General features: G+C 35.3%; 6 protein-coding genes across 8 annotated transcripts in view; 3 read left to right on the plus strand and 3 right to left on the minus strand.

The window, feature by feature from the left end:
• Positions 1-929: 929 nt before the first annotated feature.
• Positions 930-2,508, plus strand: LOC149588608 (uncharacterized). The gene is made up of 4 exons (XM_089862401.1): positions 930-1,245; positions 1,308-1,512; positions 1,571-1,853; positions 1,919-2,508. The coding sequence occupies exons 1-4, from the start codon at positions 1,060-1,062 to the stop codon at positions 2,181-2,183; spliced, it is 939 nt and encodes a 312-aa protein (XP_089718527.1). The 5' UTR covers positions 930-1,059; the 3' UTR covers positions 2,184-2,508.
• A 393-nt stretch (positions 2,509-2,901) lies between these two features.
• LOC149588609 (calcium-independent phospholipase A2-gamma-like) overlaps positions 2,902-18,443 on the plus strand; it is a 34,068-nt gene continuing 18,526 nt past the window's right edge. Inside the window, exons 1-5 of one of the 2 annotated variants that reach the window (XR_016379935.1) lie at positions 2,902-3,945; positions 4,007-4,331; positions 5,026-5,217; positions 5,289-5,487; positions 5,876-6,244. Coding sequence is in view for 1 of the 2 variants with exons in the window: in XM_089862394.1 (XP_089718520.1) it covers positions 3,287-3,945; positions 4,007-4,331; positions 5,026-5,217; positions 5,289-5,487; positions 5,876-6,126 (1,626 nt within the window). In the remaining variant the exon portion in view is untranslated. Of the gene's footprint in view, positions 3,946-4,006; positions 4,332-5,025; positions 5,218-5,288; positions 5,488-5,875; positions 6,631-18,443 lie in introns of those variants that run through there. The other variant, XM_089862394.1, reaches the window with a different exon arrangement.
• Positions 6,622-7,318, minus strand: RpL29 (ribosomal protein L29). Its single transcript, XM_089862407.1, has 4 exons — positions 7,221-7,318; positions 7,010-7,068; positions 6,881-6,945; positions 6,622-6,805 (listed from the first exon to the last, which is right to left on the minus strand). The coding sequence occupies exons 2-4, from the start codon at positions 7,044-7,046 to the stop codon at positions 6,683-6,685; spliced, it is 225 nt and encodes a 74-aa protein (XP_089718533.1). The 5' UTR covers positions 7,047-7,068; positions 7,221-7,318; the 3' UTR covers positions 6,622-6,682.
• Positions 7,345-11,673, plus strand: LOC149588611 (protein SHQ1 homolog). Its single transcript, XM_089862396.1, has 12 exons — positions 7,345-7,476; positions 8,493-8,575; positions 8,908-9,163; positions 9,241-9,386; positions 9,458-9,570; positions 9,646-9,806; positions 9,889-9,989; positions 10,072-10,125; positions 10,196-10,319; positions 10,381-10,501; positions 10,573-10,612; positions 11,233-11,673. The coding sequence occupies exons 2-12, from the start codon at positions 8,501-8,503 to the stop codon at positions 11,581-11,583; spliced, it is 1,542 nt and encodes a 513-aa protein (XP_089718522.1). The 5' UTR covers positions 7,345-7,476; positions 8,493-8,500; the 3' UTR covers positions 11,584-11,673.
• Positions 7,470-8,871, minus strand: LOC149588612 (uncharacterized). Its single transcript, XM_089862406.1, has 6 exons — positions 8,602-8,871; positions 8,261-8,488; positions 8,161-8,196; positions 7,944-8,084; positions 7,748-7,887; positions 7,470-7,686 (listed from the first exon to the last, which is right to left on the minus strand). Exons 2-6 carry the CDS (start codon positions 8,361-8,363, stop codon positions 7,657-7,659), a joined length of 450 nt encoding a protein of 149 aa, XP_089718532.1. The 5' UTR covers positions 8,364-8,488; positions 8,602-8,871; the 3' UTR covers positions 7,470-7,656.
• LOC149588613 (serine--tRNA ligase, cytoplasmic-like) lies at positions 11,635-18,150 on the minus strand. Of its 2 annotated transcripts, XM_089862398.1 has the most exons (9): positions 18,012-18,150; positions 14,058-14,156; positions 13,878-13,948; positions 13,726-13,809; positions 13,495-13,653; positions 13,287-13,427; positions 12,711-13,218; positions 12,352-12,639; positions 11,635-11,812 (listed from the first exon to the last, which is right to left on the minus strand). In XM_089862398.1, the coding sequence occupies exons 3-9, from the start codon at positions 13,881-13,883 to the stop codon at positions 11,706-11,708; spliced, it is 1,293 nt and encodes a 430-aa protein (XP_089718524.1). In that variant the 5' UTR covers positions 13,884-13,948; positions 14,058-14,156; positions 18,012-18,150; the 3' UTR covers positions 11,635-11,705. The 2 variants fall into 2 exon arrangements, with proteins under 2 accessions (XP_089718524.1, XP_089718523.1); XM_089862397.1 differs by lacking the exon at positions 18,012-18,150 and having other exon boundaries at positions 14,058-14,313.

Consider the following 18,443-nt stretch of genomic DNA (forward strand, 5'->3'; position numbering starts at 1 on the left):
ACGCGAATCTCATAATTGGATTATTATGATTTCATTGTTACCCTTTAATCGGAAATTTACGAGGAATCTAGAGTAAATTACTCATAGTATTAATGACGACAAACCTTTTTATAATCTCTGGAATGTTTATCCAATTACGCAAAAATATTAATTTAGCTATCTGCCAACGAATACATACATGTCCGTTTTGTAAAAGGGGTTCAAAACGTTTGAGGTAAGTGGTTTTATGGCGAGATATTTTTATTTAAACAATAAGTGATGGGAGACTAGTGGTGCTGGCATTGCGTAAATACTAAATAATGGTATAGTCTTTTTATTATAGAGGCGATGAACTCTTAAACAAACTCTAGCACCTGGCTTTACCTCCCTCCCATAACCGGCTAAAGTTATGTATTGAATTTGAAATTACCTTATTATAATTCAGATCCGATGATTATGGTTATTTCGCATTCAATATTTCAAAAGCGAGCTTGTTTCGCTTGATAAACATTATTCTTCCTCTGAAAAACAACCATATTTACTAGGAAATAACTAGAATTACTAATTTTTAACACTTTAGGGAGCCATTTGTGAAGTTTAAAATATATCTGTTTTCCCGCGCCAGTGTTTAAAATATATGGATGGTTTGCAGCGTCATCTATGAATAGTTATTTATTTTATTTATTTAGTTCAGTACAGGTAAGCCATTAGAGCTTGGTTAGTACAACCGAGAGAGATTAACGATTTAGTTATACAGAGATTAACGATTGCATCATTTACATTTGTTGAAACGATATAATAAATATTATTTTAATTTATTTAATGATTTAGTTTAAGGTTTTTATTATTACTAAATTTTATTGTTTCGCTTAAGTTCATGTAAAGTGGTTATCTCTCAGCAGACTCAGTTGCCGATTGAGGTCAGTATCTAGTTTAATTTTTAAAAGGTCACCAAGGTTATGCGGGGTTACGAAAGAGGTCACATCATGGCCGCTGTAGTTACACGCAAAAATCATGATAGCGTTTATTAATCTACATTTTTCTTTTAATTATTCAAGATAATTGACTTGAAGTTTTACAATGTTGTTAACAATTTATATCATCTGTGGTATTTTGGTATCATTTGGAATGGTATCATGTACTCACAACCCTCGAATAATCCCTTTGGAAATGGCTAAAGAAAGTGATACCCACACCACGGAATGTGGTCATTATTCGTACTTCTCTATTGATGTAACTCACGCGTGTGAAAGCCTCGTTATTAAGGTGAATATTTTAACTCCCTCATTAAGAATTTAATTAATAATAATAATAATAATTTATTCTAGTTGAACAGAATAGCTGGCGAACCAAACTTGTATGTTAGCAAGGAACCAGTTAAGTTCCCCACTTATCGCTCTCTAGCCTGGTCATCTTATGAATGGGGGGATGACGAACTTATCATTTCGAGTTGGGACCCTAATTTTGAGATTGGAACCTACTATATCGGAGTTCACAGTTATTGCGGAACTGATGTCTCTACTGGTTTTGAAGGTACTTTGGCTTATCTATAGTTCCACACCCACTTTGAAGCATAAACACTGTTTTTTAGGCTCAAAATATACCATTATCGTTCGACAAATTCATCATGCCTATCCTAACACCAGTGATCTCTTCAATCGAACTGAATCAGGGATAATAAGAGCCAAAGGTTACAACTATCACAGATTCTGTTTACCCTCCGATTGTTATAAAGTCGAAGTTGTTTTGGATAACTGTATCGATCCGAAATTATGCCCGGAAACTTATGCTTGGCCTGAATTAATCATATCTCAAACTGTTGAAAAACCTATGGAGAAATCCATGGCTTGGATCTTAGCCGAATACGAGCACAGGTAATAATAATAAGCAGTTCAATTCAATTTAATCGTTACTTTGAGCATTTTGAACTCCTTTCTAGATCAATTTCCTTGGACCCAAATCATAAACACGTAAAACCGGGTCATTTTTACATTGGTATCTATGGCTGGTGTACTCCCGATAATTTATGCCATAATATGAGTCAATGTGGCCCTTGCAGTTACGCTAGTAACGTTCCTTACAATCTCTCGGTAATTTCCACCGATCTCTGCAAAATTAATAGAGCCGGAAAGATTTATCTCGATTATATTGTCCCCCAAATCATTATGATCATCGTAGCTAGTCTATTGGGTAAAACATTGTAAGGTAATTAGGAGAATAACGGGGAAATAGTGGCTTAAAATAATTATACAGATTAATTAATTACGCCAACCAGAGTTGCTTAATTGATTGATAGCTATGAGAAAGTGAGATCTGAAATTTTAATTATTTATTTATTTATTTTAGAGGCCAAATTTTGAATAATATATTTAATGCTAATTAGTAAAATAAGGATTAGTTAGTAATAGTTAGTAATAGTTTAGTCTAGAGTTCCTATTTTTTATTTATTTATATTTAAATTTACAATCAGTATTATTATAAAAGAAACTAGGTCAAGAGTAATAATTAACATTTAATAATATATGCATTGCATTTAAACAAAATAAAAATACAGTATTTAATTTAAATAAAGGTTAAATTAAAATAATATTAGCAATTTTGCATGAATATATTTTTGTAGGTGTTAAATAAAATATAATATTTAATGCAATACAAAATAAAATAAAATATTGTAAACACTAAAACAGAATAATAAATTCAATAATGTTATCCAGTTCAAAAAAATATATTTTTTGGTCTATTTTTATATCCCCATGTGTTTCTATTGCAACTCGGTAGAAATGTTTTCAAAATACCGCGTGTTTTTGACGTCACGCTGTCAAATTGCCAAAAGGATGGTTTGTTATTGGATAAAATGTAAACACCCTAAAATTCGACCAATCATCTACGCTCTTGACGGATGGCGCGATATTCCCCGTCCTTGGCGCGTTTGCGGAAGCCATACATTGATGCAGCCTTGGAAAGTTGGCTTTTAAGCCTTTTATTATAGAAAATTCTTATAGAATGGTACCATTTAAAGACTGCAACACGTCTAGTCGCCTGACAGGTTGACTCTTTAATATAATGAGTGTGCGAAGGACGACTTATTATTGTTTTAATCAGCGATTTGGAAAAGAAAGAGTGGAAACTACTAGAAAGTGAGTGAAGAACAGAGAGATTACTTTCAGATAAGATATCTAACATAAATGTGCTAGCTAGCTGATGAAAGATTTAATAATATTATGAAGTCGATTATTAAGTTTAATACTTAATTACTAATTAAATTAATTCGCGTAAATTAAATCAGTCTGTAAATAAATAAATAAATATGTCTCGCACAGCGGCTCCGTTCTCCCAAATTCGTTCATTGGGACAATTAAAAAACTTAGTTTTTGAAACTCTCGATACCCTATCGAAAATTGTGTCAGTTAAGAGTAACAATGTTCCTAATGATAAATCTAAGAACAATTTGAATGATTCGACAACGCTTAATTCGGAATTAACGAATGATCCATCAAAAACGTCACAAAGTTTAACGGAATTTGTTAAAGAGCAAGAAAATGAGCTGGAAAAAGCTCTAGCCGATTGGGCTGATAGTGGCAATGAAAGAAAATCACCCCCTAGTTCTCCGGAAAAGAAATTAGACATAAAAACAGTTACCACGCAATTATCAGGGAAAGGTCCGTTAAGTAAAGCCACTGTAGAAAATCATAGTAGATTCCTGGTGAAATCATTAGCCGCGTCAAAAAGCCCCGTTTCTCAACTTCTTCGGCTAGAAGAAATATGTAAACACTTATTGAAGTATCCCGAAGCGAAAGGAATTTTAGTACAAGATCACGCCATTCGATTGGTACTTCAATTAAGACAGTATAGTAAAGATACGTCCGTCAAAGCCCAATCTAGAGAAGTTTTGGCATTATTGGGATACACCGACCCTCCGAGTAGTTCTGGCGTCAGGATTCTAAGCATTGACGGTGGAGGAATAAGGTAAATGCAAAATAACTTTGCAAAAAAATGCAAAATAGACCAAATAATCAATTTTTTTTAGAGGAATAATGGCTATGGAAATGTTGAGACAACTGGAGAAGCAAACTGGAAAGAGAATTTACGAACTCTTTGATCTTATTTGCGGTGTTTCTACCGGTGCCATTCTTGGCGTCCTTTTTGCTGGCCTAAATATGTCCTTGGATGACTGTGAAGTCCTGTACCGTAAAATGAGCTGTGATATATTTAACCAGAATCCCTGGTTAGGTACCGGGCGTCTAGTCTGGAACCACGCTTACTATGACACTAAATATTGGGTGGATATGTTAAGAAAAGCTTATGGAGAATGTGGTATAACAGAAATAAACCGGAAAAATAATGCCCCTAAAGTAATTTGACCTCTTAAAGGAAAAGTTTAGATAACATAACATTATACCTTAAAAAAACGGCATTTTTCTAAATATAAAAGGAAAATTATGTAAAAAAATAAATAATTAGCATTTAATTAGTCTTAAAAATAAATCAAGGACTACTGCGCCATCCGCCATTGTTATAGTGTCGTCTGCTAAATCGAACCTCTTACTCCAACATGATTGGTTGAATTGAGAGAGGTTCGAGCTAGCAGACGCCACTAAACCAATGGCAGATGGCGCAGTAGTCCTTGATTTATTTTTAAGACTAATTAGCCTTATTCCTGATCAGCGCCACCTACCCATAGCGGCGACTTTGAGAACTACTGTAAGCGGCAAGCCAATCAGATGTCGCTAAAATCTGGTGACGTCACTAACTGGCACTCTCGGGTCTTACCAAAAATGACGTCACCAGATTTTAGCGACATCTGATTGGCTTGCCGCTTACAGTAGTTCTCAAAGTCACCGCTATGGGTAGATGGCGCTGATCAGGAATAAGGCTAATTAAATACTAATTATTTTGTAATAAGACATCATTTATTTTTATTTTAATATTTTTCCTTTTATATTTAGAAAAAAGCCGTTCTTTTAAGGTGTAATGTTATGTTACCTCAACTTTCAATTAAATTATTGTTGAGAGGCTATTAACTTCCATTATTTTAATTAATTAAAGCTCGCCGTTTTCTCCGCTATTATGAATCTCCCTACACTACAAGCATACATGTTTCGCAGCTACGCTTTGCCTTATAGATCTCAGTCTAATTATATTGGTGGATGTAACCACAAAGCCTGGGAAGCTATAAGAGCGTCAGCCGCGGCTCCGGGATATTTTGAAGATTACTGTATTGATGGCTTAATTCATCAAGTCAGTTTTAATGTGATGAAAATACTTTCTTTAGATTTGAACTAACATCATTCGGTTATTCATTGTTTTAGGATGGTGGATTGTTATGGAATAATCCTACGGGTTTAGCCATTCACGAAGCCAAGTTATTGTGGCCCAAAGAGCATATATCTTGCGTTGTATCTTTGGGTACAGGAAGATATATTCCATTGCCAGATAACACCGGAGCAAAGTCAACTAATTTAAAAACTAAAATCTTGAAGATTTTAGATAGTGCTACCGATACCGAGGGTTTGTTCATGAGAAATCTCAATTAGCCTTATTCCTGATCAGCGCCACCTACCCATAGCGGCGACTTTGAGAACTACTGTAAGCGGCAAGCCAATCAGATGTCGCTAAAATCTGGTTACATCACTGACTGGCACTCTCGGGTCTTACCAAAAATGACGTCACCAGATTTTAGCGACATCTGATTGGCTTGCCGCTTACAGTAGTTCTCAAAGTCACCGCTATGGGTAGATGGCGCTGATCAGGAATAAGGCTAATTCTTTCTTTCCTCATCTACCCCAAGATGTCTGCCACTGCTTCTAATCAATAAGCAGCCAGCCATCTTGGGTTGGAAAGAATTTTATTTTCCAGAGTTGAAATAATAAAACTCCTTTCTAATTTTAAATTTCAGGAGTGCATTCTTTACTTCACGATTTATTGCCACCTAATGTTTACTTCCGTTTTAATCCGTATTTGACAGACTTTGTGACAATGGATGAAATTAGGCCCGAGAAACTTAACCAGTTAAAAATAGACGCGCAATTATATATTCGAAAAAACGAGCATAAAATTAGTGAAGCTGCCAAAACTTTGGTGAAACCGCGCGGTACTTTTCAAAAAGTGGTAGATTACGCTAAACTTCAGAAAGAACTTAAACTTTAAGAGAGAACTTGAGAGAAAGAATATCTAACTTGTTATGTAAATATAAAATTTTAAAGAATTTTTACTTATAAAAGAAACTAAAAATTAGACGGTAGAAATTTCTACATTAACAATTAGCCTTATTCCTGATCAGCGCCACCTACCCATAGCGGCGTCTTTGAGAACTACTGTAAGCGGCAAGCCAATCAGATGTCGCTAAAATCTGGTGACGTCACTGACTGGCACTCTCGGGTCTTACCAAAAATGACGTCACCAGATTTTAGCGACATCTGATTGGCTTGCCGCTTACAGTAGTTCTCAAAGTCGCCGCTATGGGTAGATGGCGCTGATCAGGAATAAGGCTAATTAGTTTAGTTTATCACTATGTTTTATGTCCTAGTCACTTGCTTGTATGTCATTTTATATAGAAATTAGTGGTTCACTAAGTTTATTTTTAAGTTTAATGGTAATTATAGTGTTAATATAATTATGTTTTAAAATAAAAACACGGAAAAATGTGTGAAATGTTGGTATTTATTACATGGTAAAGTCAATCACATAAATACAACACTACAGCCTATTTCTTGTCAGCTGGAGCCGCTGTTTTTGCTTTGGGTAGCATGTTTGGAATAGGCTTCTTTGGGAACTTCTTGTTGTGCTTCTTGGCAAACCTCAAGTTCTTTAAGAATTTAGGATCAACCTAATCGTAATTATCAATTCATTAGTTAAATATGTTAAGTTTTTAATTGCGACAAAAGCTTAAAGAATGACTTACTCCCTTCAATGATGGCTTACGTGTCCTCTTGGGTCTGTAAATTCCATTTCGGTGGTCCTTGGAATCTATAATTAATCTTTTAATTAGCATTACGCCTTTTAAAACATTAAAAGTATTTATAATATTTACTTTGATTATGATTCGTATGATTTTTTGTCTTTGCCATGTTGGTTAACTTTTCTCTGCACCTGCAAATGACAAGGCTTAGCTTCAAATGGGGTTTTAATTGTTGACTTACGTATCAATTAATAAAATAATGATTTAAAACCTTTAAGTTAGGTTTAAAATATAAAGTAATTGGATAATTCCTACTAATCTTTACGATTTTAATTAAGATTACCTTGATTGGATTAACAACGATCCAACACGGTGTAACAGAAACAGCAGAACGAAATTATTACAAAGTAAATTGTTTCTGGCAGCCCTGCTTATTTATTTCCGCTTTGGTTTGTGAGTGATTTCCGGCTTATGTCCCTTGCTGTTTTGGAAAAGTCAAATTTGGTAGAAACACGTGGAGCGATAGTTTCGGTTTCAGTATAGTCAAATTTATGGAAACGTAACCTCTTTTATTCAAAAATAAGAAGCACTTATATAAGGTAATATTTATTTACAGTAATTAATTTACGATATAGAAAGAAGGGCGATAAAGCCAAGGCCTAGCGTGAGAATTTAATTAGTGAAAATTTGCATGCGTAATTCGTAATGTGTTTGTAACTTTCAACTTGACATTTTAACAAAATAAACAAATATTATATGGTGGTGGGGTTTTTGCATATTTACAAATCTTCGTTGGTCTCCATGTTCATCTTAGAAAAATATCATGACTATTAAAGTTGTTCAAAAATCCAAATCACATTAAAAATATACCAGCTCTTCTCCGTTGGGTATCACATCACATGCTTTAATAATAGATTTACAAAACTCCTCTTTCAAAATAGCATTATTAATGGTGTTATACTTCTTATAATACTTTGACGATGCCTCTGTTAATTGCGTTTCATAGTTGCCTATAAAAAGTACTTTATATTAGCACATATCAACACAGATAATTTCCGCAACTTACTTAAGATGTATTCACAAGTTTTAACCATCTTGGGTGGGCTAAACTGATAAACCACAAAATTATTCGTATTGCATATATTTTGGAGCTCCTTTTTAATGATTGAGAGACGACCATAAGATGACTTTAAAGTTTTATGAAGTTCTATTAGATTGTACTTATTAGTTTTTAATTGTCATTAACTTTTGAAGAATATAATTTAATTTAATTAAGGGGTTACCAGTCAGTAGGGCAGAACATCCATAGCAAAATAAAGCTAAAAAAATGCAAAATTTTATTAGAAATTTAATGTCAGTTAACAATGTAAATTGTTTTTTTACGTTGGCCAATTTTGTTGTTAGATGAAGAGTCTAAGGCTAATTGAAGTTGGAAGTTTATACTTAATAAAATTAAAGCTATGAAAATGTAGTAGCTTTTATCCATTTCTTACTTTGAAATATTGTCTACATAAAGACTTACTGACTTAGATGTAAAAACCACCACCCAGTATCCCTACAGATCAGTTGTTATCAGTTTTTATTGTTCTTCATGAAGTGTTTCTTTTGTTTCTAGTAAAAAAAATGATAACCCCCGCTTTTGAGCTAAATCAGAATGACAAATTTCTTATTGTTATAATAAAAGCACCCTACACAAAGGTACACCCATTGCCCATAACTCATACCATAAGTTTATAAGATATGTTCCATAAGTATGTCACTACCCATACTTCGTAATGCTAGAGGTTTAATGAGAGCTAGTTCAAGAACGACGCGAGAATTGACTACACTCGGTTTTGCAGTCCATCCTCTTATTTAGTCTATACTAAGCCTTTGACAGGGCCTCACCAGGCGTCGCTTTACGAGAATCTATGACGTTTCGCCTACGTCACTTCATGACAAGCTCTCATTAACGAGTGACACACTTATGGAAAATAGCTTATAAACTTATGCTCATATTATGTCAGAAGTAGTAAAAAATTAACTTTTAGGTTTCGGAGACTGAAATAGAGTTTTTTAACAATGAATTTCGATTCTACTCAAAACCATACTTTCTACGTCTTATCTTGCCTGGAAATGTTTTAGAAAATGGCGAGGAAAGTGCAAAATATGACGCAAATACAGGCTCATTTACAATTAATGTACCTAAATCAAATGAAGGGGAGTTTTTCGAAGGGTTAGAATTTCAAACCAAATTATTATCAACCAGAAAACCAGCTTTTAAATCCCCTGTCATTGAAGTCTTGGGTAATTAATTTAATTAATTAACACTCGTAATTAATTAATTGGTGTATAGATCAATCTAAATTTAATCGCAATTAAAGGGGACAGAAATAATGAACAAAGTGAAGATGAAGAATTTTGTTGGAATATAATTCAAAACCAATATACGGAAGACCAAGATACGTTAATAGAAGAAGCTCATTACGGTTTTGCTAATCAAAAAAATGGAGTTTTCACGAAACTTAGAGTATGATTGTGAAAGTTCGCCATCATTAACTACTTATTACTTTAACCACCCACGTTTTAACTGATGTACAGGATGAAATTCCTGATTTAGTTGATGTTAAAGACCCTGATAAGAAAACAATACAACAAAGAAAGAAAGAGAAATCTGAATTGGAACAAGAACAATTTAACGATGACCATTACTTGTAAAATACATTAATTCCTACCTTAAGTTTCAAAGTTTAAAAATAAGTTAACTCAAGTTTTTAATTAAACTTCAGAGCTGATTTATATCAAGACAGCGAAGTTAAAAAGATCCTGAATTATTTACCATTCTATATTGAACTCTACAAAAAGAAGGATAAAACCACCGATGTTGAATCTTTAATTACATTCACGGAATCTGAACGAGAAAGAATGAGAAATTTACCTAACAAGGAATATATCCTTCCAGAATTCTAGAATAAACTTTTAATTTAATTACATTATTAATTAAATTAATTTATCCTTAATTATATTAATACATCTATTAGATCATAGTTTAAAACAACAAGTTTTACTTAGCGTTGTTGATATTCTTCTAGCGTATTGTTATAATTTTAGGACAACAGAAGGAGAAAACACTGTAATTTTAATTATAATTATAATTAGATCTTTATTAAATTAAGTTTAATTTAATTATAATTAACATTTTTAAAATTTTATAGGTTGAAACTGCATGGACTATAACTAAACTTAGTTCCACTTTATGTTGGCTAGATGTAATATTATATATAATTTATAATTTATAAGATAATTAGTTAGTAATAAGATTTAATTATTTAACTATAGAGTTTTTCCTCCTTGGACTCTGTAATATTGTCTTTCATGAGACGTAGTTTGTGTTATCCTCTACACCGTAATTGGGAATTGTCTAATACAGTTGTTCAAGACACAATTACTTTGCTCTCTCTTGGTATACTGAATTAATTAATATTTTTAACTAAAGCTAATCATTTCAAGTTTTTTTCTCTCAGGTTCTAAAATGGTTTTAAAATGTTTCTTGGACATTCATTCCAATTTTAACAATAGTGACCCTTATTACTTATTAAATGAACTCTACATCACAGATATTTGCGTCTGGATACAAACTTTAAAGTAAGAACATAAGCGTCCCGACCTAAGCCTAAATTTAATAATCATCAAAATATTTGTACATTTATTGATAGGAGTTCAGTTTTTGTCAAAATGGCTGAAGCTCTAACTAAAGTGAGTGTGTGTTCTGGGAAACTCGGGGAAATCTATGGGGAAAAAGCTGGGAAACTCTGGGAAATATATGAAGAAAAAACCTGGGAAACTCTGGGAAATATATGAAGAAAAAACCTGGGAAATAAATGGGGAAAAACCTGGGAAATAAATGGAGAAAAACCTGGGAAATATATGAAGAAAAAAACCTGGGAAATAAATGGGGAAAAACCTGGGAAATAAATGGGGAAAAACCTGGGAAACTCTGGGAAATATATGAAGAAAAAACCTGGGAAACTCTGGGAAATATATGGAGAAAAAACCTGGGAAATAAATGGGGAAAAACCTGGGAAACTCTGGGAAATATATGGAGAAAAACCTGGGAAATAAATGGGGAAAAACCTGGGAAACTCTGGGAAATATATGGAGAAAAAACCTGGGAAATAAATGGGGAAAAACCTGGGAAACTCTGGGAAATATATGGAGAAAAAACCTGGGAAATATATGGAGAAAAAACCTGGGAAATGTATGGGGAAAAACCTGGGAAACTGATAGAAAACTCGGGCAAATCAGTTTTCCAAAAGTTGTATGAACCCTGAAAAACTTCTTTATCATTTTAAAATTACTTCAATCTTCTTTCTTAGATTTGTATTGAAAAACAAGATGTTGGTTTAGAATTAGTTGAACTTGAAGAAGCTGCTAGATTAGCCATTGATGAAGAAGGAAATGAGAGGACGGAGGAATCAACAAGCCAGCTTGCAAATGAAATGCAACAGTTACAATTGAACAAACCAAACAATGAAAATGTTAACCAAGAAGAAAGCAGTGACGATGACGAATCTGATGAAAGTTCGGAAGAATCAACAACTGATTCTGATGATTATTCCTCTCATAGTGAAATTGACTCTGACGATAATGAAGGTAGCAGTAGTGGAAGTGAAGACGAGTGTTTAATATTTGGAAAAGATGAACAATCTCACGAAAGGAGAAGATAAGAAATCATTTGGTTTAAAAAAAGAAAAAACCCAAAAAAATTACACACTATATTTTGATAAAGGTCTTTAATATTAATTATTCAAATCAAACGCCGTTTTTTTTCCTTCACAATTACATGATTTCATTCTTCTTTCTTTTGACCACCAGCATCCTTTTGTTTCTTCTGTTTCTTATTTTCAGCTTCTTCAATAGGAGCGGGTTTAACAAATGGAATTTCATTCTCCAAACCTAATTAATATTTTAATTACAATTGGCCTTATTCCTGATCAACGCCACCGAGGCGTAGCGGCGACTTTTGGAACTATAATAATACGGTAGCCAATTAGAGGTGGCGCTGGAGTCGATGGACTCTGATGGAGATCTGTTATTTTCTCTGTTTTGATTATTACCGCTTCAACTTCAAAAAACATGTTTTAACTAATTATTATTAACCTAATAATCTCCAAATAGACCAAAATCGAATGAAAACTTACTCCGAAAGTCTTATTTCATAATATTAGACAGAATAAGAAAGGTAAAATCAACTTTGTTTTAATACTTTTGAAACCATATCGCTTGTTAAGCCTTGGCTATTCACATGATTCAAAACATAGAAAATAACAGATCTCCATCAGAGTCCATCGACTCCACCGCCACCTGTAATTGGCTACCGTATTATTATAGTTCCAAAAGTCGCCGCTACGCCTCGGTGGCGCTGATCAGGAATAAGGCCAATTAAATTTAATATAACTTCGCGTCATCATTTTTATTATATAAGATTATTTTACCAGGCGGCATAAACTGCTTTAAGGCTTCAGGCACTCTGATACCGGTTTCAGTTTGATTATTTTCCAAAATGGCGCATATAACCCTAGTGGCGGCGCACATTGTCGCGTTCAACATATGTACGTATTCCACTTGGGCATTCATCTTTTTCGTTTGTCCATAACGAACTTGTAATCTTCTGGATTGATAATCCAAGCAGTTTGAGCAAGAAACTAATTCTCGGAATGCTTTGGATCCGGGAAACCAAGCTTCTAAATCAAGTTTTTTAGCAGCTGCATTGTTTAAGGCGCCTGTTTAGTGATAAAAGGGGTTAAAAACTATAGAACTATAGTGTTTTGACGCTCGCAAGAAGTCTCCTTACCGGAGACAATGCTAACTACTCTATAAGGTATCCCCAAAACTTGACAGAATTCCTCGGCATTTGCAATCATCTCGTCAAACATTTCCCATGACTTATTATCATGAGGGGAAGTCAAACAAAACTGTTCAACTTTCTCAAATTGATGAACTCTAAAGATGCCTCTCGTGTCTCTTCCGTGAGAGCCGACTTCTTGTCTGAAACAAGTTGAAATTCCCGCGTATCGAATAGGAAAAATGTCAGTTGGAAGCCATTCGTCTTTATGGAAGGCCGCAATTGGTTGTTCGGAAGTAGCAATCAGGTATTTTTCATCCACTTTAGTGTCCCCGGACTTGTCCTGTTCTTTGCCAATAACCTTGTACAATTCTTCATCAAATTGGCTAAGTTGGGCCACTTCCTGCATTACGTCTTTTCTCATAAAGAATGGAGTATAAACTGGCTTGTAATTCTTTTTGTGAAGGATTCTAAGAGCTAATTGGATCACCGCGTGTTCTAAGAACACCGCTGCATTCTGCAAATTAATTACTTAATTCTTATTTGATTAATAATACGGATAAAATGGTTAGCTGGTAAATTTACCAGAAGGTAATATCCCCTTCCTCCTGAAGTTCTCGCACCTCTTTCACCATCCATTCCATCTATCATGTGGATTAAATCAACATGAGAATATTTCTTTTCAATGTCAATGTCACCCCATGTTCTAACAACACCATTTTCATCCTAAAAATGATTTCAAGATTGCCTACATTAATTTTTAAATTAAAACTACAACTATAACGTATCGTACCTCGTCATTACTTATAATAACAGACTCGTGAAGCAAATTTCCAATTTCTTTGATAGATTCATTCCTCTCAGTTTCTCTCAAAGCAACGTCTTGAGTACATTTTTCTAGTTTCTCATCCAACAAATTACGAACTGATTTAATCTGATTAATAGTTAATGGCTAAACCCAGTAAAACATAAGATTAATTAACTATAATTTGAATATGGTTTGCAATTTTGAAGTACTAATTACTTGGAGTATTTCCGATGTTAAATTATCTAGTGTATCTAAAATTGACTGTGGTAATGGACTGTCATCTCCGAGTGCCTCTTTTTTCTTTTAAAATTAACTTAATTAAGATTAATGCCAAGCCATCATTATGAACTGTCAAATGTAATGTTTACCTTCATTTTATTACCAATTTCTTTGCTGCATAGATTTTTAAATTTATTTAAAATATCTAATTGGCCACGAACTAAGGAAAGAATACATTGTTGCAGTTTAGAATGATGCAAAAATTGCATCACTATTATTTTTTTAAATTTCTAATGCATTCTCTATGGCCAAGGCTTAAGAACACTCACGTCTTCTCCATGCTGTATCGGCATTTAGGACTTTATCCACCAAAGTTACATCCTTAAACCTTTTTCTTTGAAGTTCCCGTATTTTATTAGAATCTCCGCCTTTATCATCACGAAATAATTCGATATCCAAAACCATTTTAATTTAATTAAACTTTAAATAACACTTATGCAAGTTAGAACAAATTTAAAACCCGGCACAAGCTTGATGCCACCAAGGCAGTCACGTGGCTTCAAGTTGCTATTATATAAAAAAGGACTTGGTTTGCCCAAGCCTAAAAAACAAAACGATAAGAGTTTTTTCCAGTTGACTGAAGCGCGGATATTTTATTTTTCTATATAATTTTAAAGACAATCCGTATTTTACTACTCTTTGGAATTTAATTCAATCTCCTGATTTTACTGGTAATGGATTTATTTCCTATAAATTAATTGATATAAAAAATTACGGGTCATTCCTATTTTAGAGGCCGTTTTCCATAGTGGTAAAATTTTTAGTAGGATGGTAGTAAAAATAGTAGTATTCCCCCTACGAGGAAAAGCGGAACCTATGATGGAGAAAATAGTATGAATTGCTACATTGTGCCGACTAACCATAAATTGCCGCCTTTTCCAAAATATTGCTGACTAACCATAAATTTCCGCCTTTTCCAAATATTGCTGACTAACCATAAATTGCCGCCTTTTCCAAAATATTGCTGACTAACCATAAATTACCGCCATTTCCAAATTATTTCTCACTAACCATAAATTGCCGCCTTTTCCAAAACATTGCTATATTACTGTCTTTTTCCGTGTAAAGAGGCGCATACAGCCTTTCGTGAATAAACAGGAAAAATGAAATGGGGTAATGCACTGGCCTTTTAACAAGGCGTTTTAAGTGTTCTAATTGCGAGGCCAATACAGAATGAACATGCAAAACGAAATGTTGGAATAATACATTGGCCTTTAACCTAATTGCGAGGCCAGTACAGATATGCCCTTACGTTCAAACGAGATTAGACCAGGTTAGGTTAGGTTAGGTTTAGGCGAGGCGGGTGAAATTCCATGTCGGGCCTCTCAAGTAGGCGTTGGTAGTGGCCTACTTGAGAGGCCATTAGAAAATAAACATGCAAAACGGAACCGTGTACAATTACACGCGCCTCTGAACTAAGCGTTTGTAGTGGCCTACTTGAGAGGCCAGTAGATAATAAACACGCAAAATTAAACTAGGGACAATACATGGGTCTCTTATCTATGTTTTTATCGTGGGCTACTTTGCCGTTCGTGAATAAATATTAAAAACGAAATGGAAGCATCACATTGGCCTTTAAACTAGGTGTCCTAAGTGGCCTAATTGCGAGGCCAGTACAGATATGTCCTAACGTTCAAACTAGATAAGTATAGGTTAGGTTAGGTTAGGTTAGGTTAGGTTGGGTTGGGTTGGGTTGGGTTGGGTTAGGTTAGGTGTCGGGCCGCTCATCTTGGCGTCAGTAGTGGCCTACTTGAGAGGCCAGTAGAGAATAAACAAGCAAAATGGAATCATGGACTATTACACTGGCCTCTCAACTAGGCGTCAGTAGTGGCCTACTTGAGAGGCCAGTAGAGAATAAACAAGCTAAATGGAACCATGGACTATTACACTGGCCGCTCAACTAGGCGTCAGTAGTGGCCTACTTGAGAGGCCAGTAGAGAATAAACAAGCTAAATGGAACCATGGACTATTACACTGGCTGCTCAACTAGGCGTCAGTAGTGGCCTACTTGAGAGGCCAGTAGAGAATAAACAAGCTAAATGGAACCATGGACTATTACACTGGCCGCTCAAGTAGGCGTCAGTAGTGGCCTACTTGAGAGGCCAGTAGAGAATAAACAAGCTAAATGGAACCATGGACTATTACACTGGCCTCTAAACTAGGCGTCAGTAGTGGCCTACTTGAGAGGCCATGTAGAGAATAAACAAGCTAAATGGAACCATGGACTATTACACTGGCCGCTCAACTAGGCGTCAGTAGTGGCCTACTTGAGAGGCCAGTAGAGAATAAACAAGCTAAATGGAACCATGGACTATTACACTGGCCGCTCAACTAGGCGTCAGTAGTGGCCTACTTGAGAGGCCAGTAGAGAATAAACAAGCTAAATGGAACCATGGACTATTACACTGGCCGCTCAAGTAGGCGTCAGTAGTGGCCTACTTGAGAGGCCAGTAGAGAATAAACAAGCTAAATGGAACCATGGACTATTACACTGGCCTCTCAACTAGGCGTCAGTAGTGGCCTACTTGAGAGGCCATGTAGAGAATAAACAAGCTAAATGGAACCATGGACTATTACACTGGCCGCTCAACTAGGCGTCAGTAGTGGCCTACTTGAGAGGCCAGTAGAGAATAAACAAGCTAAATGGAACCATGGACTATTACACTGGCCGCTCAACTAGGCGTCAGTAGTGGCCTACTTGAGAGGCCAGTAGAGAATAAACAAGCTAAATGGAACCATGGACTATTACACTGGCCGCTCAACTAGGCGTCAGTAGTGGCCTACTTGAGAGGCCAGTAGAGAATAAACAAGCAAAATGGAATCATGGAGTATTACACTGGCCTCTCAACTAGGCGTCAGTAGTGGCCTACTTGAGAGGCCAGTAGAGAATAAACAAGCTAAATGGAACCATGGACTATTACACTGGCCGCTCAACTAGGCGTCAGTAGTGGCCTACTTGAGAGGCCAGTAGAGAATAAACAAGCTAAATGGAACCATGGACTATTACACTGGCCGCTCAACTAGGCGTCAGTAGTGGCCTACTTGAGAGGCCAGTAGAGAATAAACAAGCTAAATGGAACCATGGACTATTACACTGGCCGCTCAACTAGGCGTCAGTAGTGGCCTACTTGAGAGGCCAGTAGAGAATAAACAAGCAAAATGGAATCATGGAGTATTACACTGGCCTCTCAACTAGGCGTCAGTAGTGGCCTACTTGAGAGGCCAGTAGAGAATAAACAATTAGCTAAATGGAACCATGGACTATTACACTGGCCGCTCAACTAGGCGTCAGTAGTGGCCTACTTGAGAGGCCAGTAGAGAATAAACAAGCTAAATGGAACCATGGACTATTACACTGGCCGCTCAACTAGGCGTCAGTAGTGGCCTACTTGAGAGGCCAGTAGAGAATAAACAAGCAAAATGGAACCATGGACTATTACACTGGCCGCTCAACTATGCGTCAGTAGTGGCCTACTTGAGAGGCCAGTAGAGATGGGGTTTACTGATTTCCGTGTAGAGACAGACGAGATTAGGAGTGGCCTCACAATAGGGCGACTATAGACACCTAGTTGAGAGGCCAAGATGTGGGGAAGTTCACTTTGGTGACATATGTTTCGTTATTTTGAGCGCATTAATAGTACAAAATGAATTTCTTTTGGGAAATTTCGCTGAGAACATTAGGTTAAATAATCAAAAACTGTTAAAACAGTAAAATCATACGAAAACGTTGCTTCTGAAATATGCCTAATGAGTATTCAAATAGAGCTGTTCATAGCATTTTCTCCGTCATCGGTCTAGCTTTTTGATCTAGGAAAAATACTACTATTTTTACTACTATCCTACTAAAAAAAATCCCACTATCGAAGGCGGCCTCGTAAATAGGAAAGATCCAAAATTACTTATCTCAGATTTTTCATGATAAAATTTTACGAAAATGGAATTGTTGTTGAAAAATCTGAGATAAGTAATTTTTTATATCAATTAATTTATAGGAAATAAATCCATTACCAGTAAAATCAGGAGATTGAATTAAATTCTAAAGAGTAGTAAAATACGGATTGTCTTTAAAATTATATAGAAAAATAAAATATCCGCGCTTCAGTCAACTGGAAAAAACTCTTATCGTTTTGTTTTTTAGGCTTGGGCAAACCAAGTCCTTTTTTATATAATATCTGTTCCTTCAGTCTGCATTTGTATTAATCTATTATAAAACAATTTCTTGCCTGAAATGCAAAATTTTTCACTTCTAGGACGAGGTTAAAAATGGTTCTACACTTCTACTAATTCTTTTAATATACGGCTCACAATTCGTTTTAGAACCCGAGCTTTATAGTCAACTTCAAAACCAACACCCTGCCACGATTTTTAAACTATCAAAGCCGTATCTTTTACAGTCCACTTTACGATTTCAATTATCCATGACATTGCGTTCACTGCCCTTGTACGTTTACAGTGAGTGGCACCGTGGCCAGTTATTTTAATTAAAATACCTAGGCCACAGGTTCAGTTTTAGAAAAATCCTTATTTCCAACACTGATCCATCTATCCTTCAAGCTTTTACAATCACCCATTGCATAGACTCACTCAATAGTCTGCCTAAGCATGGATTTATCATAGAAGCTTACGCTTCCTTGATATTTCACTCACCTTAAAAC

The sequence above is a fragment of the Phalangium opilio genome, unplaced genomic scaffold, assembly GCF_054372755.1.
Source record: "Phalangium opilio isolate 3A_F unplaced genomic scaffold, DU_Popi_V2 ptg000540l_1, whole genome shotgun sequence".
NCBI classification, from domain to species: Eukaryota; Metazoa; Arthropoda; class Arachnida; order Opiliones; family Phalangiidae; genus Phalangium; species Phalangium opilio.